Source organism: Ptychodera flava, chromosome 4, assembly GCF_041260155.1.
Source record: "Ptychodera flava strain L36383 chromosome 4, AS_Pfla_20210202, whole genome shotgun sequence".
Classification (NCBI taxonomy): Eukaryota; Metazoa; Hemichordata; class Enteropneusta; family Ptychoderidae; genus Ptychodera; species Ptychodera flava.
In genome coordinates, this window is record NC_091931.1 from 33,594,475 (window position 1) to 33,622,098 (window position 27,624).

General features: G+C 38.0%; 1 protein-coding gene across 4 annotated transcripts; it reads left to right on the forward strand.

Moving 5' to 3' along the window:
* Positions 1-122: 122 nt before the first annotated feature.
* Positions 123-27,312, forward strand: LOC139130359 (zinc finger protein 850-like). Of its 4 annotated transcripts, none has more exons than XM_070696148.1 (4): positions 123-282; positions 3,997-4,100; positions 10,512-10,648; positions 22,424-27,310. In XM_070696148.1, the coding sequence occupies exon 4, from the start codon at positions 22,803-22,805 to the stop codon at positions 24,783-24,785; it is 1,983 nt and encodes a 660-aa protein (XP_070552249.1). In that variant the 5' UTR covers positions 123-282; positions 3,997-4,100; positions 10,512-10,648; positions 22,424-22,802; the 3' UTR covers positions 24,786-27,310. The 4 variants fall into 4 exon arrangements, with proteins under 4 accessions (XP_070552249.1, XP_070552251.1, XP_070552248.1 ...); XM_070696150.1 differs by lacking the exon at positions 3,997-4,100 and having other exon boundaries at positions 124-282; positions 22,424-23,955; positions 24,040-27,312; XM_070696149.1 differs by having other exon boundaries at positions 126-282; positions 4,026-4,100.
* Positions 27,313-27,624: the final 312 nt, after the last annotated feature.

Consider the following 27,624-nt stretch of genomic DNA (forward strand, 5'->3'; position numbering starts at 1 on the left):
GCCCCCGGCCATAATAACTGAACACTTCCTAAAAGTTATGTCGTGGCGTGGAGTAAATAATGGTTTGGTGGTTGAAAACAAACCCGACCTTCAATTTAATTTGTTTTCGCGGCGCTGTGACGCAAGAACCCGCAAGTACCCGGATAACGGCGGTCGAGAATAAAGCCGGGAACGTACAGCATGCATACGCAGGGATACGGACATCGTCCACGTTTGACAGAGTTCGGCAAGACTGACGATGTGTGGACACAACTTTGTGTCAAAGAAATTCCGTTTTGAATTGTAAGTAACCTAGTCAAGCCTTATAATTAGGGTCATTTTGCTCGGATCCGTAGCCTTGCCATGCCACTCAGTGTACAAATAGTCTGAGCCAGGGAGTGGCATAGCCCTGCCTGCGTACGATGCTGTGTGTTCCGCTACAGCTAATCGCCCGCGATTAACTGTAGCCATTAGCTGTTGCGGAACACACAGCATCCTACGCAGGGCTAGTAGGAGTGGCAGAGCTACGGATATATCCCCGGATCCGCAGTAGAGAGGTTATTGCCCGGGGTTGTTGAGACCCCCTCTGAGGAAATGCCTTTTTCTTCGTAACCAAAGATGTATCCACAAATTTTCAGTCGATTTCAGTTGATTCATTGAGCTTGCATGTCAACCGTGTAAAGTATATTGTATTTAATAGCTTGCATCTATTTAAATAGCTCTGCATGGCTAGCTAGGCAGCAGGCTGCCGGCTGTGTGTTCCCGACGTTATGGAGGCCATGCATGCAGAGCTAGCTCCATGCTTTACAATGGAGGGACTGTGCATTGGCTCTACAACGCTGCGTCTTCCCGGCCCCGCGTGCTGCCTCCAAGTACTATGGTTGGAGACCGTACAACGCCGGGAACACACACGTTGTGCACATTGTACACGCAGGGCTATGCTTACTAGGGTTGAATGTAGCCGCCCTACTGTAACTCCGAGATTTGCTGACTTCGGCAAAGTTTCGTGGGTGGTTTGCGTATTGAAAACAGCTGATTTGGAATCCAAATCTTGCACCGGTCTTCGTTTCCAGCACACCTACCTTGTCTTGCCCACTTTTTTGTTTTCATGCGAGGAAGCCATACGCGTCCGAATCCGCTGCCACTGTGAAGAACCAGCCTAACACTGTATAAGAAATTGAAGTATGAAATCACTCTAACTTTACCCATAGACCTTGCTGCGAATCCGTAGCCTCTGCCACTCGGGTAGCTTGGTCATTGGAGAACACGTCAAGGAGTGGCAGGGCTCGTTTTCGCAGCAACCATAGACCATGCTCTTACCAAAACTTAACAAATGCAGAAAAAGAATGCTTTGGATAAATTTCCTAATAGAATATATGTTGTTAGTCCCCACAGATGCCATGAACACGTGCTATCACCAGTTGCAGCATCGTAATGTCTGAATTATAAAATTTTGCAAAAAATTTCATTGAGATAAAGAAGTGGCAATCTTCCTTAAAAAAGTAATTTTCGCCTGATATTCTGATCTGCAGTGCTGGACTTCTCATTTCACAATTGTGAGTCGTTTAAGTCTTTATCATCTATTGTGTAATATGACATGGTGATGATAAGACTGCCTTCTGTGTCAAGGATTGTGGATAGCCAGGATTGCAGAGAGTTGAAGTTCAATTTATTGCATATTTTCCGTCTCTAAAATAACTGTTTATAGATGTCCAAGAAAGACTCTAGCTACAAATCACTCACTGAGTTGTTGTTAGTAAATGCATGGAGGTAGTAGAAATGGTACAATATCAGCTTTAAACATGTTAGGCCAAAAAAAAAAAAGAAATGTTTCTGGTCAGGCCTTTCTTTAAAAAATGGTGCGGCGACGCGGCTTTTTTTTTTTTTTTTTTTTTTTTTTCCTCCTCCTCAAGGGAGGGAGCAGGGTCAGTTAAAGCGCCAAAGCTTAGCGGCTATTTGCATAATCATTTGCATATCATTAATTTATATTTGCATATGGATGTAAGCTTGCACATGCATCCACACATACATGTACACTCACAACAAAATGCAATGGTAACACACAAGTGTGCAGTTTGAACATCATGGAAACTCTTTATTCCACTTAAATAAATCATCACAGTATTGTAATTACAATTGCAATTAAAACAGAAGATTCAGATTGAAACTTTGAGAGCAAGAAATGGTTCGTCTGATGGAGTTTCATAATACATAGGCCTATATTGCTAATAAATTGTCAAAACTTGCCAACAAAGAGGAAAATTCACAAATTTAAGCTTTACACAACTCAAATGCATTGAGTTTTATATCATTTTTGAACGACAAACACCGCGAATAATTTTTCATCACGGGGATAGATTTCAGCCAGCGGCCCCCCCCCCCCCCCCGCATAACTTCTACTTCCACTGAACATCGTCGTTCGATTCTTGATTTAAAAATACCACCAAGATGATCACAAGACATGAACTAAGTACAACTAGAATCCCTCGAAAATCAGGTGTAAAATCTTTCAGAGAACGTGTCAGAGTCTGCAGAGTGGAACCACACGCGACGCCAGGATCAATGTCAACACGTTATAAACCTGTCGACCAACATGGCCGCCGCCATATTGAAATTTATGCAATGTGAACTCGATCGCGATCGTGATCGTACTCAGACAAAACTCATCATTGTACAATCATAATCAACCTCACCAGTCAACTCTTGTTTCTTTTGCGGTCCATTTCATTGATCAAAGCATGGGAATGTGATCAAAGGCCCTGCTAGTGCTACACCGCTACCTCTGTGAACACTTGTCCGCGATGTATACTGTCTTTGTTGGTCGTAGTAGTCGTTCTGGAATGAAAATTTGTGAACAACCCAGCCGATTCTTCTATTGTTTTAACGTTCCTCTCAACACTTCCGGACAACTTATCCGATGCATACCATACTTCACACCTTCCACTCTTTCACCAGGTTAAAAGTTGCAGTGAGCGCTTATGTGTAGACAATGCATGCATCAGCTGGTAGCTACGCAGAGCGTGTGAACTAAAGGATGGCGGGAATATTTTAAAGCGTAGCGGGGAGAATCAAAGCGTAGCTGGGGGGGGGGAAGGCGAAAGCGTAGCGGGACCGCTATGGCCTGGGGATAACACTGAGTTTTATAGTTTTATCAATATAGTAACATTTAAACTGTTCATGCAGTCACTGATCATGTGCCCCAAAGAATTTTCTTTCTCTTCAGCCGTTTTGGTTTGGTGCTATAGTAATCAGTATGTAGTTTGCCACAGCCGCGGGCCTCAAACCAGGAAAAAAAGGGTGACGCGCTGTTGTTCAAGTGACGCGCGCGCTGACCAGAAACATTTCATTTTTTTTTTTTGGCCTTAGCTTGCTTTAGCATATCAATATGAACCATGTGCAGATTTTGTGTATTTTCTCAGGAACTGTGAAAGAAATGGTGAGAAGAAACTGTTTATGCTTTAAGACACAGTTCAGAGAGATGAAAATAGACAAGTTAATCTCAATAAATATCATGGCTAGCTAGAGTTTCTTTTCGAAAAAGCACTTTGATTCAGAAGCAAAACCCTAATTATAATAAATAGATAAAAATAGCAATGCACCTGTTGATAACACACATCGTACAAATAACCCTTTTCCTGCCAGACAGTATCACTTCCCAATCAGGCAAGTCTGTAAAAAGCGGTATTGAGCAAAAACATGACATATTTTCACCCACTTGCCACGCTTTGTCTGTTATAGCATTTTAGTCCAAAAAAAATCAAGTTAACAGTACCGTATTTATGTTTTCAACAGCTTTCAAATGTACAGAATTATGTTAAAATACACCATATGGAATATGTTGTGTTTCATGAATTTTAATCATCTTGACCTGATGGTGAAATATGGACTTGGCAGGAAAAGGGATAATGGAATGGAGATTTCTGCAAAATTGTTTGTAGAAGAGCTTTGGCACTATTCATTTCTTCAAAGAACAGACAAGGAGACACGTTTATGTAGTTGTTTTACTTTCTCATTTAGAAATCTAACACTATGAAAATGTCAAACAGATTTTCATTACGGATGCTGCGTGACGGATGCCACTCTTTCTCATTTGCTCTGATACATAAAGATCAACCATGGAGGTAAGCCGAGATAGATTAACATGTGTAGAACAGTGGAAACACTGATTTCATGATAACACAATGTTTACACTAGGGATTTTTATGGGTTACCTACCTGGAATCTTCAGTCACATGACTACTAACACAATTTACCTACAAATAAAGCTCACACAGAGGTCAAAGTGTGAACAAGCTAGAAAACAACATAATTTGTGAGTGGGATGGGAACTGTAATAAATGTCAACATGTTTTGTAAATATAGGCAATTACTTCGTTCATACAGGCAAAATTGAAACGTTTCAGCGACTTTATTTGTGATTTGTAAACACAGGGGATTAATAGTTTGGGTCCGCTCGTGTCCATACTCACAAAATTAAGCCATTGTTTTGATATTTAAGACGTCTTAATGCGCCCTCTCGAGTTCAAAAGGTGTGTATGGCCAAGCATACTGCATAACAAGATGGCTGAAACGAACGACGTCGTACTGGCTGTAAAGAATGTGAAAGAGGCTCCCCACCGAACTATCCAAAATGTTTTTGTGTCGAGTTTGTGTTTTATTCGTTTCTAAATTGTGTTCCTACATTCTTATCCGATTGTTTGTGTAATAAAAATGTTTGTTTCGCCTCGCCATAAGCTTTCCTCACACAAACAAAACATTACCGTCCACACTAATCCAAACTTCCCTACAAATATCCGAGGCGAAACAAACATTTTTATTAACACAAACAATCGGATAAGAATGTAGGAACACATTTTAAAACGAATCAAACACAAACTTAATGACTCAATCGAATATTTTTGTTCCCAATTAATAAATCATATAGACAATCTCAATTCTCGGTTTATGGCAATTTTTGTCGACTGATAAAGTCTTTTCATCTTCAACATTCCATTCTAATTTCACCTAGGGTATATAATATCCTAACCTCCTGTGACTTTCCTTCTAAACGTTGATTTGCCTTGTGGCACCAAAGAGATGCTGTATTTTATGCCAAACGATGAAAAAATATGTGAAGAAATAACCATGTATCAGTCAGTACGGCAGGCGAAACCCGGAGGGCCATACCGATTGGAGACAGAGCAGAGTAGATCGAAACGCAAACGGGGTGTTATTATAGGAAAGGCGGTGACTTATTTTACAGCTGAATAAAATGCTGTCTCTGGTTGTGTAAGTCTGTTGATCGAAATATATATTTTGTTCCCAGTTGATTAATCATGGGGGATGGCAGTCTCGATCTCCCCTTTATGGTTCGATATTTACTGACTCGTTCCCTCTCATTTTTGTCAATCAATGAAAACATTTTCGTCTTCCATATTCAATATTACTTTGACCGATGTTACATCCTGACCTATACTGTCATTATTTTGACCAACGTACAAAGATATTGCCCATGCGTCCGGCTGATGAGATGTTTTGCAAAACGGTGAAGAAATGGGGGCCCGGGAGACATCGATGTCAGTCTTTCCGACTGTTTACATGTAGCTAATAGGGGATATCAAAGGAGATGAATCAGTTAGTTGAATAAAACATAACTTTTCGGACTTATTTTATGTCAATTTTGTCAATGTCGGACTTTTGATTCAAGAGAAACCAGAATCACCTACAGAGATGTCTGTATTAAACACGACGAACAATTGGGAATAGTTTGTTATGCTACTGTCGGTCTCAGTCGTTGGTGTCTCTCCCATAAAATTTCGAAGCTATAGGTCTAAACTTGTCGTTTCGATTCACAGGTAGCGGTACACCGATGACCAGATATTGTACTGTTCTTAAAACTAGTCTAATCAATTTTACGACACTGCACTATTTGCCATCGTGTCTCCCCGTGAACGTCCTTGAATCTATGGACGTGACCATTGTTTTACTGCGCCCATTAGAGTGTAAACCCCTGTTCGTTACCAGCAGAATACTTTTTAAAGTTCTGTACATCAGTGTACACTGTGTGTATAAGCCCTAAACCTAGTTTAATTCAATTATGGAAAGGTATTAAAGAATAAAGGGTCGTTACAGTTGCTAAAATTGCGAGAAAAACGGCACTTTTTACTCAAATAGTCCTATTCACAAGCTCTATTGTTTTAAATCACGTCCATGGTGTGCTGTTGATTTTCATTCTTTCGTGCAATTTCATTCGCTTGAAGCAATTATCCTTTCATTTGACTGCTCTGTGGGACTCTTCTGAATATGTGTTTTGGATAAAAAGAACTCTACAGTGAAAGACATAAACTTCGACGGTGATAGGTATACAATATCGGTTTCTCGACGGTAATAGGTATACAATATCGGTTCGATGTGTGAAGATATACAGATTACAAGTTATTTTAGAAGTTATCAAAACCAGTAAAAATAATTCTGCGCGCCACTTATTGATAATTTCTTCTTGTGAACGTCCTTGAATCCGTGACCGCGACCATTGTTTTCGAAGTGTTCGACGGTGGATGATCGGTAGATTAATGAAGATATATGTTACTGAACTATCGTGTGATTGTTTAATAGCATGGTTAGGTAATAGACGGTGTAGTCTGTAGAGGCGATACGGCGAAATTCCACGGCCCAAGGGAGCGTACATCGCATGGTTTCTTACAACGAACCATAGACAGAGCCGTCGGTTTCCATAGCTACTACGTGAAATCCGGCTTCACCGATGTCCCGGGCCGATGTCCCTGTCCTGATTCGGAGAACAACTTTCAAGCTGCGTGTTGAGGTTCAGATGTCCGATTTTTTCATATTCAAAAGGCTTATTGATTTACAGAGAACGCCCGTCTTGTTTTTAGCTTTAACTTAGCGCAAGATGGCAATTGAAAATTCAAAGCCAAATAGCCAGTGGGAAAAAAATAGACGACTCGCTCTCACCAGCGGTCGAGGTCGCAATGAAAAAAAAATCAAAGTCTCTGAAATCGGTATCATTGCTCCGCCATGTTTATTGTTGGTTGTACGGCCAGTTTAAAGTCACAGACTTTCTTCAAGGTAAAGTTCATATAATTGCCATACCGCGAAGTTCCCTGTGCATTTCAATATGTCTATTTGGAAGCAAAAGCGCCACGGACATTCGATCGATGGTGATGAACTTTCTCCAGGGCGTGACATGTCACCAGTTACGAACTTTACCGGTTTTCGATACGAAATATGCAATATATTATCAGCGTTGTTCACGTTGTGTTTTGAGTTTGATATGGAATATAACAGGAAAACACTAACAATTAGAGTGACGATAGAGACCATGCCCGATACGGAAAAATTGACATCAACTACTTGCAATGAGCAGTGATCTCAAACTTCAGACTGATATATAAATGTCGACAATATAAAACATTGAAATGCCGGAGAGAGAGAGGGAGAGAGAGGTTTACGCGGTCGCGAACTGATTATACTCTTTCGGATATGACTTCGGTGTAGACGATACACAGACATCGAAAATGTACACCTACTTTCCAGAAATTCGACTAATCTTATAATAAAGAGTGGAACAAATCCAAAAGTGTTGGTGGAAGTAAATCTTCAGATGTTGGTTTTCTAAAGTTAGATAATACTTACAGAAATATGGTCGTCATAGTCTTCTTTTAAAAACTATTATCTTCAACACCACGTTTCTTATGATCGGTGATGTCATTTTTTATTATTTTTACAAACTTTCAATGCATCAAACGCTATAAGACTATCTCATCTGCCTGTCAAGGAGTTACAATATATTTCCAAGGGCTGGCACACGATGTCAACTTACGTGTCGTCCGTCGAGCGGCCGGTGGCAGTCTCACAGATTGTTCCGTTTGTAATCGCGCCACTTTGATTTTGATGTGACACCAACGTGCGTTTGAGGTTTTTTTGTTACGAAATTTGTCGACCTCACAAAATTTCACAGTCCATGCTTTGAAGCAGTCTCAACATGGCAAAAATGTCTCGCTTAAATTTCATCCTCGTCGTTCCAAATTAAATTCGACCACTAAATTATTTCGGCAGTTTTAATTTCCTATTAATTCGACGTTTTTCAAATCGTAATGAATTTTTTCTGGTCGAATTGATAGGGTTTTTGGTATCAAGCTTATCTCTTCGTCGGACCAGTATACCGCGAGATGTAGTACTGTGTTCGGCAGCCATGGCGAAAGTGAATATTGTATATTGGTTGTTGTTTGTTTTATGTTACAAATACCTGTCGCGTGAGGGCGTTTGAAACGCTTCTGAAGCGGCTCAGTCTGTCCACACAGCGATTTGCGGATAGAGTTAATCCCTACAACGGCTCTGGTCGGGCCGACTAAACCGTCTCAAATCTGAAACGCTTCAGAACCATTTCGGAGTGTCCACACATAACTTTCTGTGTCAGTATTGGCCCAGAACCGTTTCAGAGACGTTTCAATGGCCTGTGTATGAACGGCATAAATGTGGATAGAATAAAGTTACATAAGTTGCAATCAGAGTGTCAATTTGCTTTTATAAAGCATGCTGCTGTTTCTAATTCTCTAACATCCAACACAGAACAGTGGACCCAGGAATATATCATCAGTATACCGGAACTTAGATAAATGACACAATGCTAAGTCTAAATCCTAACTCAAAAAATAAGGCAATAGTGGTTCATAATAGGATCACTCTGTACAGGGTTATGTAGTGTCCCATATGTACTTCCTGAAAACCTTAGTTTGTTTTTAAACCTTGCTCAGTTAACTTTTAAGAGTGTTCTTGTGTTACACAGAGTTCATTGACTTTGACGTCAAATCGGCATAAAGGTTAATTATCAGGTTCAGACTATGGGATGACCATATGTTATGTGAGAAATCTAGCAAGTACATGCTGTTCTCGTGTTTATGGTGTTAGCCATTGATACATGTAGGATTCTTGGCACCAAATACATTATTATCCACTGTGCGTTTCATTTGTAATTGTATGTAAATAAGGATTGTACACATTGAATTGTTATATACAAGGTGTCTTACAAACTTCAGCTCGACGAATGGACAACATCTTGAGAGAAGGAACTATATATCTTGCAATATGTAGCATTCATTTGTAAGAAATAAACGGTGTTATCTTTGAAGACTTGGAGTCTCTACACTGTTTCTGTATCTTGATATCCTCTCACATGGCGATTCCCCGAGGAAGATAATTGTCAATGGTAACTCTTGAGATATATATGCGTGTTCATTTTGCCTCTATGATTGTGTATTTGAAATATAATGAGTCTCAAATTGACAGAACTTCCTCGAAATTCATTTTAGCTGCTATAGACTACCGGTATAGTCTAAAGAAGCTGTGGGAATGGGTATCCGTCTGGCATCCTTCATCAGTCTGTATGTATGTATGTATCTATGTCCGTTTGTGAGGATGTCCGTCCACTCAAATATTTTGAGAACCGCAGTACTTACAGAAGTGATATTTATTGTTTAGATGCAAAATATCATTATGACGAACTTATTTTTTTTGTTTTTTTTGATATTGTTGAAATATATAAATTAGCTAAAAAAAAGCCATTTTTGGTAAAAAATCTTCTTAGGAACCACTGGATAGACAGCTTTGATATTTGGTAAACTGGTCCCTAGGGATGACCTAACTTAGATTTGTTAAAATTGTGCAAATTTATATTTTTAAGGCAATTATTGTCATTTTTGGTCAAAAAATCTTTACAAATATTCCTCACAACTGCTGGTCAGACAGACAGTTTCGGTATTTGGGATATAGGTCCCCAGAGATGACATTTCATATCTCTTCAAATTGTATAGAAATATGCAAATTTGTATTTTTAAGGCAATATGTTTGTCAATTTTGGTCAAAAATTTATTTCATAAAAGCCACAAGTCTTACTTATAGCTTTGATATTTGAATTACACCTTCATAGGGATGATCAAAATGTGATATATTCAAATTATGATGAAATCTACAATTTTTGGGCAATTTTTGCCATTTTTGATCAATAAATTTGTTTCTCAACCATTTTTGGTCAAGCCATCCTGAAATTTAATTAGCAAAGATTTCCACCTTCTTCATCAACACATATGTCACAAATAGTTCTTCTGTACACAGCAAAGCTCTGTTGGCTGTTAGTTGGTTGCTTCTTCAAAACCCTGCTGGTCAGATAGCTTTGCTTTTTGGTATACAGGTCCTTTAGGTTTTGAGATAATTTCATATAGTTAGGAATTTGGAAATACTTAATTTTGTGATTTATCGGCAATTATTTTTGCCAGTTCTTATGTGTGTTAAGGGGGTCTGTGTATGAACCACACTGAAACAATTCTTCTGCCATAAGAATGTTGCCAAAGACCTCTGCACTTGCTATGTCTGGTATTATAGTATGTATGTCCTCTATACCATCCACGTCTATAGTAGCCTCAGGGACATTGGCCTAGTGTTTGATCATTTGGGAATGCAAATACTGAGACAGTGTTTTTAACACTTAAAATTTATTGCAACTGAGACAGCTAAACCTATTGAAATCTACCTTATAGGGTTTACCCAAGAAGCATTGCATCAGGGACATATCTGAAGTTGCCATAGTTCTTCGCCAGCTTGTCCACCATCATTTATGGATACATGTGTTGGAAGTACAACGGTTGATATTGAGTAGACTGCTGGTGTAGAGTTGGTAAGTAATATGATGTAATCATTTTTAAGTTGCACATGTATGCTTTGTCTTTATTTTATTTAATGCATAGATGCATAGAGCTGACTGATACCACATGACTGCAATGTGACTGTTCAAGTGGGTAACGACACCTGAAACAGAGTTAGGGCCACAGTTCAAATAAGCAGTTAGCTTCTCACATGTTTGAATTTTGTTGGACAGAGGTTTGTATGGTTGCCTTGTTATATTTGACATGAAACCTATTGACTCTTTTTTGCTCTGAGAGAGCCATTTTGACAATCAACAACACAGCACACACTATCACATAATGAAAAAAACAAAAAAAGGAAAAACAACACTTTTACTAGAATATTTGTTTTGTAAAGTCTAATATCAGGGCACAAATGGCTTAAACTTCATCTAACTACCAAGAAAGGCAAGTTTTAATGCATTTCATCAGTGCTGCAGTAAATGCCATCATCTTTGGTTGAAGTAGAAGCATGAGAGCATGTGTGTCATGATACATGTACAACACAATGATACTGAAAATTAGGGTCATCTTCATTCCATGTACACGGTATACACAGAGCAGTCACAAACACGCCACTATACTTCTTCGATCGCTGTTTATATTTGACACATAAGCGATAGAACATACTGAAAATGAACAAGACAAGAGAATGACTTCAAATACACTAAATTATACACAACTTTTCAATGTAATAAGATCTCAAAAATGACCATTAGGCCAAAAAAAGGAATGTTTCTGGTCAGGTCCTTCTTTAAAAAATGGTGCGGCGACACGCATTTTATTAGTTCCAGAGACCAGCTCTGGAACTGTTAGTTTTTGCTCACTTTCCTTCTTTCTTTCTTTCTTTCTTTCTCTATTTCCGGTATTACTATCATAGAACATGCTATACACAAATTTTACCTTAATTACCCAGAATGCATTGCAATGCGCTTATGATGTCATCGCTCAGCTCGGACAGGTTTTACGGGCATTTCTTGTGTGTTCATTTATTTATTTTTATTTTGCATTGCTCAACTATCATATTGCGTTCAGCTATTAAAGGCAGGGGGAGCCTATAAATACCCCCTATCTCCCTGGGCATTCATAATCCAATATGAATGGCGTACGGTAACGACGTCAACGAATGCTCCCGAAAATCTGGAGCTTTCAACAACCATGGTGTAAATTAAAGCACTGTTCCAACATATTACGTTTTGTGAATACTTGTTGCATCACCTTATTGGTGAAATTCTCTCTCATTTTTTCCATTTTAAGTTGATTTTTGATGCCAAAACTGCTTCGATGTTGTGTTCAAAGCGTCCACAGAACAATAGATGAAAGCATTCAAACAGCTGCCAATCACGAGGGGACGCGAAAAGGTGCAAACGATCAAACATTTGATGTGTACATCGGATCGATTACGATGTCAACAATGAATAAACGATTCTTACCACTGAGCAAAATACTTGACCAACGGTTACTGAACACGAGTCTCAGATGAGTTCAGACACAAACGGACTGCTTCATGGTTTCAAGCAGATTGCCTCTCCCTGTTTTGTTGATCTGTGTACCTGTAGGCTATGAATGGGTGATGTGTATGTTGACCTGCAGTACGATATTTTATGATAGATCTCTTTTGGAAGTATATAGTGACCTAGCCCTACGTACGATGCCGTGTGTTCCCGGCGTTATACGGCCTCCCACCACGGCTCTGCTGATTGCCACGGACAAAACCGGCAACATGCGGATCTAATTTGGACGGAGCACGAACAACTACTTTTCATACTGTTTTCGGCCGAAATCAACTCGAGTCCGATCCAAATCCAATTGCCTACCAAAATCACTCAACCGCTCACAGAGTGCGAAAAGAATGCTCTCGTGACGTCTAAAACCGTTGTTTGCTGGCGATGCATGGTCAATGGCCGAGGCAGTGGAGGCCCATTGGATACGTTCATGCATAGACCCTAAAAACGTTTTTAGGGTCTATGGTTCATGCCACGATTATGCAGGTGCCCATGAGCTGCATTATTTCCTGTCGGGTCGGGGCGATGAAACTAAACCGCGATTGACTCATCTCTGTCGGATTTGACCAAAAAGAGACACTTGAAATAGATTATAGCATCAAATGTTGACCGTTCAGACTGAAACATGATGAAAGGTCTGAAGATCGCCGTGATGTCGTTCTTCTCAGTCTACACGTTTTTCTGAGCTTGTTTTTGACTAAATTGCTCTAATATTATCCGACGTTTTTTTGATCAATTTTTCTTTCCCAACCAGGGCACAACATTACCCTTTTTACTTTAATAGTAACCTAGGATTCATTTAATTCGCAGATTACATGTTATAGACTCTTATGTTCTTCCTCGATTGTCTGTGACTGATTTTGCTTTCCCGATATCGATATTGCGTTCGCACTCACATGTCTTGAACCTTACGCCATTCACTGAAATAGTTTTCGGACAAACTCAATAAATTCGACAACTACTAACGAATAGTCGGCAAAATTTACAGAGACTAGCAATAATAATTATGGTCATTTTACCATCTTTAGCAAAGCGGATTCGCTTGGCGGAAGCAGTATCTAACGATCTGAGTTCCCAGTTTTACCTATCCGAGTGAGTGTAGTATTCGAACGAGATAGATCATAATCTTACGATGTTCCGAGTGGCCTGGAGATTTTTTATAATATACAATAAACTGACCCTATCAAAATTACTCTGTTTTACATTGCTTGGATATTGATATTTTTTTCTATACATTTTGACTTTTGATTTTTTGATTCTCCATTGGCGGCAGCACATGTACGGTTACAACCGTCATGTGATGACCGGAGTGCGATTGTAAAGTTGTCGGGAACAGTTGTTGTTCAGAAGAAAAATCATTTTGTATTTAGAGGCTGCAGTTTTGGATTGTTCATGATAAACAACCAATTATACATTTCCTACATCTTTGGAACGGGGATTACGGTAATCTTTCATGTGATGAAAATTTTTTGAACGTGTTTGCAATGTGTTCCCACGATAAGTGTGAACTGATTCTTTGTCAGTAAAAATCGTCAGAAATGGTCCAGTAACCATGGTAAAATAGACACAGATGAAAAAATCATTGCGAGGAAGATAGTAAGAAATTCACATTGCAATATTTGCTGTCGTATTTCTCAGCAGGAAAACCCATTTTTACATGTTGTGTATAAGAACAGCAAGCAGGTGTTCGGCGGTCGATTGCTTCTATCATACATGTAATGATCTTGATCGCAGCTATTTGGCGAGAAGACAGCGGGTACTTATAATCTCGCAAAATTATTGACATCATGTCTTTGTATTGACAATTTTCGATCGGAGGCAGTTCAAATCAACAGCCGTGGTATATTAGGAATCGTGTTTATCACTGGACACCGAACTACCTGCTATCAACAGTACGTTATGTACCATCGGCGGTAACACATTGGTCGTAATCTTGTCTAATTCTGCCCCGCCTTTTGCACCGTCCTGAAAAAGCTAGATTTTTTTTAGTTACCCTGACATATAATACAGCGACCTTGCACACTAATGATCATTCCAATGTTTCTGTTGGGGTTTGTTGGCTTTTTAATTTGCTCCGTGGCCCCGGTAAGATTTTTTCAATACGATACACAGTTTGAATTTTGTTCAACGTAAATTTAGTATATTGCCAGTTTTGTGGGGTAAAGTTGTCTGGAATGAAAGTTTGAGTTGACGCTGACAGAGTAGACGTCGAGCCCGGTACAGTTGACTGAGATCCGGTCGGTTTGGGGTCGTTTAGTCCGGAAACCTGCAGAGTTCTGTTTGATCATCATTCGGAATTTAGGTGAATTTTTTGGTCAAAGTAATTCAGTAACAATGTATGCCAGATTCCTTGTGTTGTTTTTGTCACCGTCATACGCGTATACGGACGGTTTTCGATTAAAAACGGTAAAAATATCCAGTGCTCGTAAATGCGTGCACAGTTTATTCAGTGACTGTTTACGCAGCAGTCGTCGATTCAACTAGGATTTGCTACCACGTAACAACTGTAAACACCGCGTCAACAGTCCATACGAAACTTTTGTGCTGAATCGAGTAAGATAATAATTGGCTTGCAGTGGGAAAGGTCAGTCCATCATCCGTCAAAGTTGTTGAGCCAAAAAATCTCCACTGTGCACCAACTACATGAGTGACTGTTATAGTTGTACACGTAGTTCCATGGGCTTTCTCTGTCCCTTGTTACGAGCTACCGGTATGTTCAAAGTGCGTCAAGCTACGAATATTGGTGAAGTACCGGGTACATTGATTTTGTTCAAAGCCACTGCCTGTTCGTTCCCCGTGTTGTTTTTTGTGTCCCTAACGTTGGCTGGCCCTATATGCGTACAAACATAGCAATCGGGATTAAGATTTCCTGGATAAATAGAGACACTCATAGTTTATTCCGCCTCTGACGCAAAGATACACACTGTTTTACATGTGCCACTCCTAGGCCCTGGGATCGATTTCCATACCTTTAATAATTCTAGCTTTCTTACGCTTTGTTTTTTGTTGCTTTTTGATTTTATTTTTCTCTAAATACTCGCCGTACGTGGCTATACTGTTTCACCAGAATGCTAATGAGGTACAGTGGCGGCGGTACGATCGCTTCGCTCGCATAGAGAGAGAAAAGTAGGCTTTCCGTAAGTTTACAAGCGCGGCTAGGCACATCGTGTACCAAGGCGAGGTGGGTGTGCTCGAAAACGAAGATCAATGCACAATTTGGATTCAAAATCGGCTGTTTTGGCGGAGAAACTGCCCGCCGTATTTCTGAGGAGCCACCAGCGGTTTTTCCTATATCAGTCTGCGAGGCCGTTTAACACCGGTAACACTGCCCTGCCATGCAGGGCTAGGCATTCATAGTGAACTGTCTGTCACCGCAATGGCATGCGTTGGCTGCACGTAAAAGCAACTCAACTTTCCAAGATCAAACGGTCAGTATCTTGTGAAAACAGCGACATAGCAATGAAAATTGTTTTAGTCTGTGCTTTTAATCAAATGAAAATGCATGTGGCCTTGGTTTTCAATTTCAATGGCCGAGGACCATGTTTCCTCTCGTCTGATCATCGTCGTAAACAACGCGCCTCTTAACGGCAACAACTCAGCGCTACCCATCAAGCGATTGATTTTTGCGTTGGTCAGCAGAGCGAAAATTATTGCTCTGGCTCGCGAGAATGTCGTCTGATATACATTTCCGTGCGTTGTTGCCCCAGTATGTATCTGTTGCGTTTTTACCGTACATGTAGGCATTTGTAATCTGTGTACTGTAATTCCCCGGACTACCTTGCTTTTAGTTGTATTATGGTGTTTACTGCTATCAGCCCTTAACTATACCGGTAGGTACGTGCGTGAATATTAAAATCCAAAGCACTGCACCTATCTTTGTCACACATTCTCTTGTTTCTTCCGCTGCTCTGGTCTCTGGAACTTCGCTTTGCTTGCAAATGCTTTATAGTTTATTTTTATTTTTTATTTTTTTTCTCTCAAGGGAGGGAGGAGGGTCAGTTTTATAGTTTTATCAATATAGTCACATATATACTGTTCGTGCAGTCACTGATCATGCCCCCCAAAGAATTTTCTCTTTCTCTTCAGCCATTTTGGTTTGGTGTCAGCCACGGCCGCCGGCCACAAACAGAAAAAAAAGGGTGACGTGCTGTTGTTCAAGTGACGCGCGCGCTGACCAGAAACATTTCTTTTTCTTTTTTTGGCCGTAATTAATTACACAAAAAAAGGATTGTGACTGATTTTGTTTCTGAAGTGACAGAAATGGATAACGGATTTGTGGGGATGTACAACATCGCAGGGAAGCCGTAGACAACTGCACTGCCCGTTGCCGGGTACTGTGCTACAGGGCTGCATTTATCATGTGAGATTGAAATAATCAAACAAGAACAATCGAGTTCATACAAAATCTAAAAAAATAGCAGAACAAAGAATAAAAAATAACTTGAGTTAGCAAAAACAATGCCCGAGTGGACAATACTGCGTGATATCAGAACCAATGATCGTGATCGTAGCAGATCGGGAAAACCCTCATGCCAACAGTACAAAAAAAATGTGCGCCACTTTGAATCTTGAGCTTTGTACTATTATGTTTTCCATGACTTTCAGCTGAAAGATTTCATAACAGTTGATGTGTTGTTGACTAGTTTGCATTGACATTGGGGAGGCAGCACTGCTGTCGTGCTGATTGGGTAATTTGCCTGCTATTTAGGTCAACTTGCTTGCTGTTGTAAGAATGCTTTTCATCATAGTTTGTAAGCAATGTAAATGTCTACACAGTGTTTATATCGCTGTTTCAAATCAAACTGATTATACAGTTCCTTGATACAGAATTAACATTTTGGTGACATCTCTGCTTGAATAATACCTTGAAATAAAAAGTAAACATGAAACAAATATGTCATGTAAAAATTCATAAATGTCCCGTGTTTATGTCAAAAGCAAGTATGATAACAAGAATTATTATACATCTACCATCGAGAACAATAGAATTTTGCGTGTGCTAAAAAAGCTGTCCGGAATGCCCGTTCCTAACACGTACGGTTTCAAGGCACCACATCCCTGCGGCTGTATCTGTGCACGTTCACTGTTGAACGGTTTCAAAAGACTCATCGGATGAGTGCCAGAAACATGTCTTGCGCACTCTGTACGTACGTGTGTAGTGGCACACACACAATCACACACTATCCAGAACTTGCAGAAGCGCGTCCGAGATAGCGTTCCACACTTGCGCTATAAATCGTAAGAAAAATTGTTGATATTGTATGAAAACGGCCACTACTCTGACAATTTGATGCCCCAGTCACCAATGTAAGATGTATAATAATAAGGTTATTACGAAAATACCGCAAGGATGCATGAGAACATTAGTGCAGCGCATCGCCCTCCGCTTTGCGTTGGGCGATACGCTGCGCCAATGTCCTCGTGCATCATTTGCGGTATTTTCGTAATAACCTCATAGTATCAAACATATGTAAGCACAAACAAATTAATATTAACACCTGTTTTTTGATTATTTTTTTTATTTTAAACCATGATTTAAAGATTCTTTTTTGCACAGAGTCCATTTACGTTGATGTACCGGTAAATAGGTACAAAATACTTTGTAACTAAACTGCTTTTCTTTGTAGACACAAACCATTTTGTTTACTAATTCAAAACTGTTACCGGTATATGCAAGTTGTGTAACTTCTTTAGGAGTTATGACATTTTAGCTCCCATAGCCATATGTATATATGGCAATGGAAGCTATTCTTATAGGCTAGGAAATGTCTGTATGTATGTATGTCTGTATGTCTGTATGTCTGTCCGTCAACATCAAAAACTCCAAAACTGCTGTACATTTCATCTTGATATTTGGTGTGTACATGGATGATGGACTGTAGATGAGATTTTGTTCAAATGAAGTTGTCATTGCCAAAAATATGCAAATTAAGTAAAAAATGTAAAAACAGTCAAAATTGAAAAAACTCAATAACCACTGAGCAGATTACATGAAAAATTAGCATGTAAGTACTTTGGGCTGACATGAAATGATTGTGCACATCTTGGTCAGTATCTTGGACTTGCTATTTTTCATGAATTTTTTTGTAATTTTCTCCCATTTTTGGTCAAAAAATCTTCTCTGAAACCACAAGTCCGATTGATTTGAAACTTGGTATGGAAGTGCATAGGAGTGACCTTTCCCAAATTTGGGCAAATCGTGGTGAAATTTGCATATTTTTAGTTTACACGTCCACAGACTCCCATGGATAAGGCAGATCTCCATAGACTCCCATGTATAAGGCCACGAAAACTAAAAATTTAGTTTCTCATCATATTCATATGGCAAAAAGGATGCAGTGACACAATTTTTAGTCCCCACGGATGAAGTCCAGTGGACATATAGATTGGGTCATGTCCGTCTGTTTGTCCATCCGTGAGTCCATACGTTCACACAGATATCTCGGATATTTTGACAAAATGTCATGTGACCTTGATGACCTTTGATCTCAAATATACATATTTGTCCATAACTCAGTAACCACAAGTGCTACCACCCTTCATATATGGTATGATGGGACACCTTATGACGCCACATATTGTACCTCATTAATTATGCACATATCTAATTTTGAGCGAGCCAATAGAGCTAGAGGTCTGATTTTTGGTATATAGGGATAACTAAGCAATACAATTTTTTTGACAAAATGTCACATGACCTCGGTGACCTTTGACCTCAAATATACATATTTGTCCATAACTCAGTAACCACAAGTGCTACAGCCTTCATGTATGGTATGATGGGACACCTCATGACGCCACATATTGTACCTCATTAATTATGCGCATATCTAATTTTGAGCGAGCCAATAGAGTTAGAGGTCTGATTTTTGGTATATAGGGATAACTTAGCAATACAATTTTTTGACAAAATGTCATGTGACCTCGGTGACCTTTGACCTCAAATATACATATTTGTCCATAACTCAGTGACCACAAGTGCTACACCCTTCATGTATGGTATGATGGGACACCTTATGAGGCCACATATTGTACCTCATTAATTATGCACATATCTAATTTTGAGCCAGCCAATAGAGCTAGAGGTCTGATTTTTACGCTCCCATATATGCATATGTATATATGCAAATGGGAGGTATTCGTATAAGGTGGAAAAATGGCGTCTGTGTGTATGTATGTAAGTATGTATGTATGTCTGTTAGTCCGTCCGAATCAAAAACTCCTAAACCGTAGCACCTACTGTCCTAGTATTTGGTGTACAGGTGCACCTAGGGGTGGAGATGTGAATTTGTTCAAATGAACATGTCAGTGCCAAAAATATGCAAATGAGGGGGGAAAAAGGAAAAATCCTGCAAATGGCTAAAACTCAGTAAGCATTGGTCAGATTTGGTTGAAACTTGGTATGCAGATTTCTTTAGGTATTCTAAATTATGTGTGCAAAAATTGGGATGAAATTTGCATGTTTGTATTTTTAGGGGTATTTTTTCCGTTTTTAGTCAAAAAATCTTGTTTTCTGAAATCGCTCGTCTGAATGCTATGAAACTTAATATTCATGTTCCTCAGAATGACTTCAGTCATGCTTGTACAAATTGTATTGATATTGTCATATTTGTAATTTTGGGGCAATTTTCCCAATTTTTGATAAAAAATTTTTAATCCAAAAACTGCTGATTTGATAGCTTTGATACATGTATTTGGTATACAGGTATCTAAGATTAATCTCAATATAATGAATGGAAGGTATGTTGAAACTGGCAATTTTTTTATTTTTGGGGCAATTTTTGCCTTTTTTGGTCAAAAAAATTTTCTCCTAAAACTTCTGATCTGGTAGCTTTGATATCTAGTGTACAGGTTCCTAGGGTTTATGTTAATTAGATATATTTAAAATTAGGATGAAATCTGCAATTTTGTATTTTGGGGGGCAATTTTTCTCATTTTTGGTCAAAAATTTGTTTCTCAAAATTTACCAGTCTGATTGCTTTGATATTTAGTAACCGGTCCTTAGGGTTTTTGTTAATAAGATATATTGAAATTAAGTTGAAATCCGGAATTTTGAATTTTTGGGGCAACTTTGCGAAACTTTCAGTTTTACTGGGATATCTTTCATTTTGTATTTTTAAGATTTTTTTCGGTAATTTTATACCTACTGGAACTAAGAGTATATAATGTGGTGATTTAGTAAGCATTTGATATGGTAAACTGTATTTGGTGTTGAAATGCGGCAAAAAAATCCTGGCAGATTTTGAAAAAAATTCCTAACAAATGCCAATAAAAAAAATTCAGCCAGAGAAGGTTTGACAAAAAGAAAAGGTGGGAGAGTGGGGAAAAAAGAATGTACAATGAATCGGATAAAAAAGATAATGTACAGGTCTCATCGATCTTCCAGACACCATCCCTTATCAAATGGTCCACCCCGATGTATTTTTGTGCACAATTAACCATGCAGTGTATTTTAGTTTAAGATGTCAAGTTAGGTAAGGATTTGAAAGGAATAGTCAAGTTCACCACAGTTTAACTTTATCTCTTGTGTCATCATCCTTGTGTAATTGGTTAAGTTTGTAAGTTGTTCCAGATGTGGATGTACCAGCTGTTCTGGAAGAAAACAATGTTTACTTTTTCCTGTAGGGTTTCTGAGTTGATGATTGTATGTTGAAATTTCTCCATGTATCTGGTGTATGGCAAAGTGTAAACATTGGTTGCATGTCATGTATTTCAGTCTATGTCAAATATTGTAAATGAAAAATCAAGAACAGTTTACTGTGTGCTTGTAAAAGATAACATATTTGTCAATACATAAACTGCCTTGCAGATTGATTGTCTTAAATATTATCACAGAAGTAGAAAAGGAAAAGAAACTAATAAAATTGCTGTAACATATTCACCTTCAGTGCCTGTATAGGCCTATACTTAACTATTTTATCATTACATTCAGCTGTTTGTTATATCTTTACCACTCTCCATGGGCCAAGGCACACTTGGGGTCAAAATGTCATCACTCTGTGCCAGTCTGTGTATGTCAGTCTGTCTGTATATGTATGTCCATGTTTCATACAATTGTTGACTTGTTTTGATAACTATATGGGAGCGAACAGTGATGTTGTCACTATTTTTGGTATGTAGGGATAACTTAGCAATACAATTTTTTTGACAAAATATCACGTGACCTTTGACCTCAAATATACATATTTGTCCATAACTCAGTAACCACAAGTGCTACACCCTTCATATTTGGTATGATTGGCCACCTTATGACACCACATACTGTACCTCAATAATTATGCACATATCTCATTCTGAGCAAGCCAATAGAGCTGGATGTCTGATTTTTGTTATATAGGGATAACTATAGGAGAGAAATTTTTTGACCAAATGTCATGTGACCTCGATGACCTTTTACCTAAAATATATGTTTATGTCAATAAATAAGTAACCACAAGTGCTATGTCCTTTGTATTTAGTAGGATGGGAGACCTTATGACAACACACGCTTTACCTCATTAATTATGTACACATCTAATTCTGGGCAAGCGAATAGAGCTAGAGATTATATTTTTTTGCATTAATTAGCAATATAATTTTTTTTTTCAAAATGTCATGTGACCTCGATGACCTTGACCTTGATTATACATATATATATGCATAATTCAGTAACCAGAAGTTCTATACCCTCCAATTTTGATAGGATATTAGACCTTAAGATGTCACATCTTGTACCTCATTTATAATGCGCATATGTATTTCTTGGCTGGCCAATACTGCTAGAGGACTGATTTTTTTCCCGATTTAGAACCATAACTTAGACATGCCTCATGTGTTTCAAATTGGGAACAACGACATAGACCTATGTGCCCATAGATCTGAATATATACACTCCAGTGATACTTCTTAATGACCACATTTTCCTGCCCCATCAAGACTAATACTCCTATTACAAGTGGGGACTATGTCATTGTAAATGACTTGAGTTAATGGTTGTATCACAGTATTCGATATATCTAATTCTGTATTTTTTCCATTTTATATTCTGAATAAATACATTAAACATATTTCACTGTCTCCAGTACATTACATTTAAGTATTTTCACTTCATGCACTTTATCCCTTTCACACATGTTCAAATATCTGACCAGAGAACAAACACTAAATAGTCCAGGATGGGAGCTACAGTGTCATTGACGCTATTTTTATTTATCTCTAGTCCATTGAATGGGATACAAGATGTTTTCATATTTTATTGTACATTACTGTTTTTTCTATCTTCAGACGTGTCCCTCATCACTAACATCCTGATTCAAGATGGCTATGTAAGACTTCAATGATCATTGTATAGAAACAACCCTTGTGATGATATTGAGCATGACCAATCGGGAAAAGAACTATTTCCAAAGGCAAGACATTTATGCAGAGAATTTTGGAAAACATTTTCAGGATTAAGATCTGAGGAATTACATCAGAGTCCACAGAACACTGATTGAAAGCACAGAATGTTCTGGAACAATAACAAGTCATGGCAGTATTGAAAATCACATCAAACTTCACATAGGTGTAAGATCCTCTTGATGCATAGATTGTGGCAAAACTTTTGTAAGCAAAGCAATTTGGTGAGCCATATTAGATTCCACATGGATTAAAAAACTTTTGGATGCAAAGAGTGTTGTTAAACATTCAGATGTCAGAGCACAGTGGATACACAATGCATACCAATGAAAAGACATATGAATGCAAAGAATGTGGCAAAACATTTGTACAGCAACAGCATCTGAATAGCCACCTTCTAATCCACAAAGGTGAAAAACCCTTTGAATGCAAAGTATGTGGTAAAACATTTGCAACTAAAAGATATTTGAAGTGTCACTCTCTACTCCACACAGGTGAAAGGCCATTTGAATGCCAAGAGTGTGGTAAAACTTTTATACAGAAAAGCAATTGGAAGTCACACGTTCTTCGAAACCACACAGCTGAAAAACCATTTCACTGCAAAGAATGTGGTAAAAATTTTGCTCAAAAATCGGCACTAAATCATCACACAAAAATCCACACAGAAGAAAAACGATTTGAATGCAAAGAATGTGGTAAAAAGTTCATTGATCAAAGCAAACTGAATAGTCACAAAAGAATTCATACTGGTGAAAGGCCATTTGAATGCCAAGAGTGTGGTAAAACATTTGGGACGAAAGGCCATTTGAATGAGCATATTCTTATCCACACAGGTGAAAAACCATTTGAATGCAAAGAATGTGATAAAAAGTTCAATTCTCAAGCTGGACTGAATAGTCACAAAAGATTCCATACTGGTGAAAAGCCATTTGTATGCAAAGAATGTGGTAAAACGTTTGCATGGAAAAGCAATTTGAACAGGCACTCTCTTATCCACAAAAATGAAAAATTATTTGAATGCAAAGAATGTGGTAAAAAGTTCATTGATCAAAGCAGACTGAATACACACAAAATAGTTCATACCGGAGAAAGGCCATTTGAATGCCAAGAATGTGGTAAGACACTCAGAACTCTAAACGGACTAAATTATCACAAAAGAATTCATACTGGTGAAAGGCCATTTGAATGCAAAGAATGTGGTGAAAAATTTGTACAAAAAAGGGATTTGAGTTTCCACTTTCTAGTCCACACAGGTGAAAAGTTTGAATGCAAAGAATGTGGTAAGACGTTCAAAGATCAAGGGACACTGAAAAAACACAAAAGAATTCATACTGGTGAAAGGCCATTTGAATGCAAAGAATGTGGTAAAACGTTTCGAAGGAAAGATTTTTTGGATGTACACATTCTAATCCACACAGGTGAAAAACCGTTTCACTGTAAACAATGTGGGAAAATGTTCAGGGTCAAATCAGCATTAAAGACACACATAAGCATCCACACAGGTGAAAAACCATTCAAATGCAAACAATGTGGCAAAATGTTTCGAAATCAAAATGCACTGAAGAAGCACACAATAAATCAAACTGCTGAAAGGCCATTTGAATGCAAAGAATGTGGTAAAACATTTGGACAGAAATGCCATTTGAACTTGCACTGTGATACCAACACAGGTGAAAAATCATTTCCCTGCAAACAATGTGGTAAAACGTTCAAAGAAAGATCATCTCTACGTAAACACGAAAGAATTCATACTGGTGAAAGGCCATATGAATGCAAAGTATGTGGTAAAACATTTATACAGAAAGTCCATTTGAACGTGCACTCTCGTATCCACACAGGTGAAAAACCATTTCACTGCAAACAGTGTGATAAAATGTTCATACGAAAATCAGACCTAGAGACACACACAAGATTACACACTGGTGAAAGGCCATTTGAATGCAAAGAATGTTGTAGAAAATTTGTAACAAAAAGCCATTTAGATAGCCACCTTCTAGTTCACACAGGTGCAAAACCTTTTCAATGCAAAGAATGTGGTAAAAAATTTAGACATCAACAAACACTGACTATGCACAAAAGACTTCATACTGGTGAAAAGCCATATGAATGCAAAGTATGTGGTAAAACATTTAGACATCCACATACACTTTGTTATCACAAAAGACTCATACTGGTGAAAGGCCATACGAATGCAAAGAATGTGGTAAAACCTTTGTACAGAAGAGCGTTTTGGATAGCCACTTTCTAATCCACACAGGAGAAAACCATTTGAATGCAAAGAATGTGGTGATAAGTTCAGAGATCAAAGCACACTAGTATACCACAGAAGACTTCATACTGGTGAAAGGCCATATGAATGCAAAGAATGTGGTAAAAAATTTATACGGAATATCTATTTGAAAAGGCACTTGCTATTCCACACAGCTGAAAAACCATTTGAATGCAAAGAATGTGGTGATAAGTTCAGAGATCAAAGCACACTAGTATACCACAGAAGAATTCATACTGGTGAAAAGCCATATGAATGCAAAGTATGTGGTAAAACATTTAGACATCCACATACACTGCGTTATCACAAAAGAACTCATACTGGTGAAAGGCCATACCAATGCAAAGAATGTGGTAAAACCTTTGTACAGAAGAGCGTTTTGGATAGCCACTTTCTAATCCACACAGGAGAAAAAAACCATTTGAATGCAAAGACTGTGGTGACAAGTTCAGAGATCAAAGCACACTAGTATACCACAGAAGACTTCATACTGGTGAAAGGCCATATGAATGCAAAGAATGTGGTAAAAAATTTATACGGAATATCTATTTGAAAAGGCACTTGCTATTCCACACAGGTGAAAACCATTTGAATGCAAAGAATGCGATAAAAAGTTCAGAGATCCAGCCACGCTGAATAGGCACAAAAGAATTCATACTGGTGAAGGCCTTTTGAATGCAAAGAATGTGGTAAAACATTTGTATGGAAAAGCCATTTGAATGACCATGTTGTAATCCACACAGCTGAAAAACCTGCAAAAAATGTGATAAATGAGTAGACAAAAATCAACTCTAAAAACTCACACAAGGATCCACACTGGTGAAAGGACATTTGAAAACAAAGAATGTTGTAAAACCATGGTGCTTTTGTGGAGGGACCGTGGTAAAACTGAAAGCCATTTGCATGGCCACTTTGTAAACCACACAGATGAAAAGCATTTCACTGCAAAGAGTGGTTAAACATGTAGGTAAAATCAGCAAAGTGGGAAGTTACACAGGTGAAAGGTCGTTTGAAGTCAAAGTGAGCAAGTTTTTGTACAGAAAAGCCTTTGTAACAGCCACATCTGAATCCACACTTCTGAAAAACCATTTCAATTGAAAGAATTATGAAACTTGTCGCGGTCACACTAAGCTGAAGTGTAAAAAAGTATCCACACAGGTGAGAAACCATGTGTGCAAAGAAAGTGGTTAAATATTACAAAATCAAACGCGGTTGAACAGGTATCTCTGTTGTTGGAAAACCATTTCGACTCAAAGTACAATGTTTAGTCATCAAGTCACACTGGGGGAATCACTAAAGAATCCATTTGGGTAAAAGACCATTTGAATACAACATTAAGATTTTGTTTCTAATCCATATTTGTCAATCAGAGCAAGTGATGACAATTGGTTCCTGTCAAATACTGCTTTAATGCAAAGGGGGTGTTTAGGCATATCTTAAGGTAGAATGCGCATCAGGGACTGATATTGGGACACTCAAATTTCTAAAAAATTTATGATCTACCACTTGTTGGTACTCTTTTTAAAACTCTAGGAAGAAAAAAAACCTTCACTGTCTTAGTTTTTCGAAAAACCAAATGTAATTTTTAGCTCACATTTGGTATTTACCAGGTACAGTTAATAAATTGAGGCAGCCAGGTTGAATTTCAAATATCGGTAATTCCAAAATTTGCGCGATGACCCCTGATTTGTATAGGATTTTGAAAGACAATGGATGAAAGATTCCTTGAGGAAAGTTCGAGCAAAAGTTTAAGTCTTTCACCTTCGAGGTGCATACTACTTTAAGAATGAGTATCAGATTTAGGTACAATTCATCATACACATGCCGAAAGCTTTTCCAAGTTGAGCGTTACAAGAAAACATGTAGCTGTGAAAAATAGTCTTTAACTTCAATGAAATGAGCATGATTATATACTTACTGTTCCAAACTTTTTTTCAATGCAGGAAAGGCCAATCAAAATAAGTATTGAACCATTTTCTGTAGAATTATATTTGTTACAGATTGATCTTGAAGGATGAGTCATGACAACTAAAAATCTATTGTTTTATTGGTTGATCACATGGCTATTCCACTCTACCCTTAAAATGAAGATTCAAAATATCGTTTTTGCTACTTTCATTGTCAGACATTACAAACTTTCTTTTAATTTTGTTAATTTGTTAGTCTTGACCTTTTTACAAAAGGACATTTGAATATCAAAATTGTTGTATTCCTTTCCAATATACAGAATGTTATTTTATGATAGAAATGATTTTATATAGTACTAGTAATTGTGACAAAAGACAGAACATCAGCTATAAGTCTATATCAGTAATTTTTGTGTAATGTTCATTGTTACTTTTTGCCTGTTGTTATTTTTTATAAATGTCTTGTTGTAATCTTGCTGAGATTGGACAAAGTGACAAATTGTGTTTTTTCTTTCAATGAAATTTTTCGTATACTTAAGGTAGTGAAATTTTTAATAAAGTACAGTAGGTAAAGAAAAAATCTCTTATTGTAAGTGTTATAAATTCCGTGACTCAACTAAAAGTGCAAGACATTACTGTGTGCTTTTTAGCTCTCTTTGATCACACACGTGAGTTTATGTTACAGTGATGCCTCTGTGTGTGTGTTTGTGTGTGTGTCTGTTGGCATAATATCTCAAGAATGATTTGTCAGATCAGAATAAAATCTTGTACATAGATGCAGTTTGCATATGGCTTGCAAGAACTGATTGTTTTTGGAGGGTATGCCTTGCATATTTTATGCTTATTTGCATAATGCATTATTAAAGAAAAAAAATTGGTATACATTCACAATGGCTGCACACTATTTGATG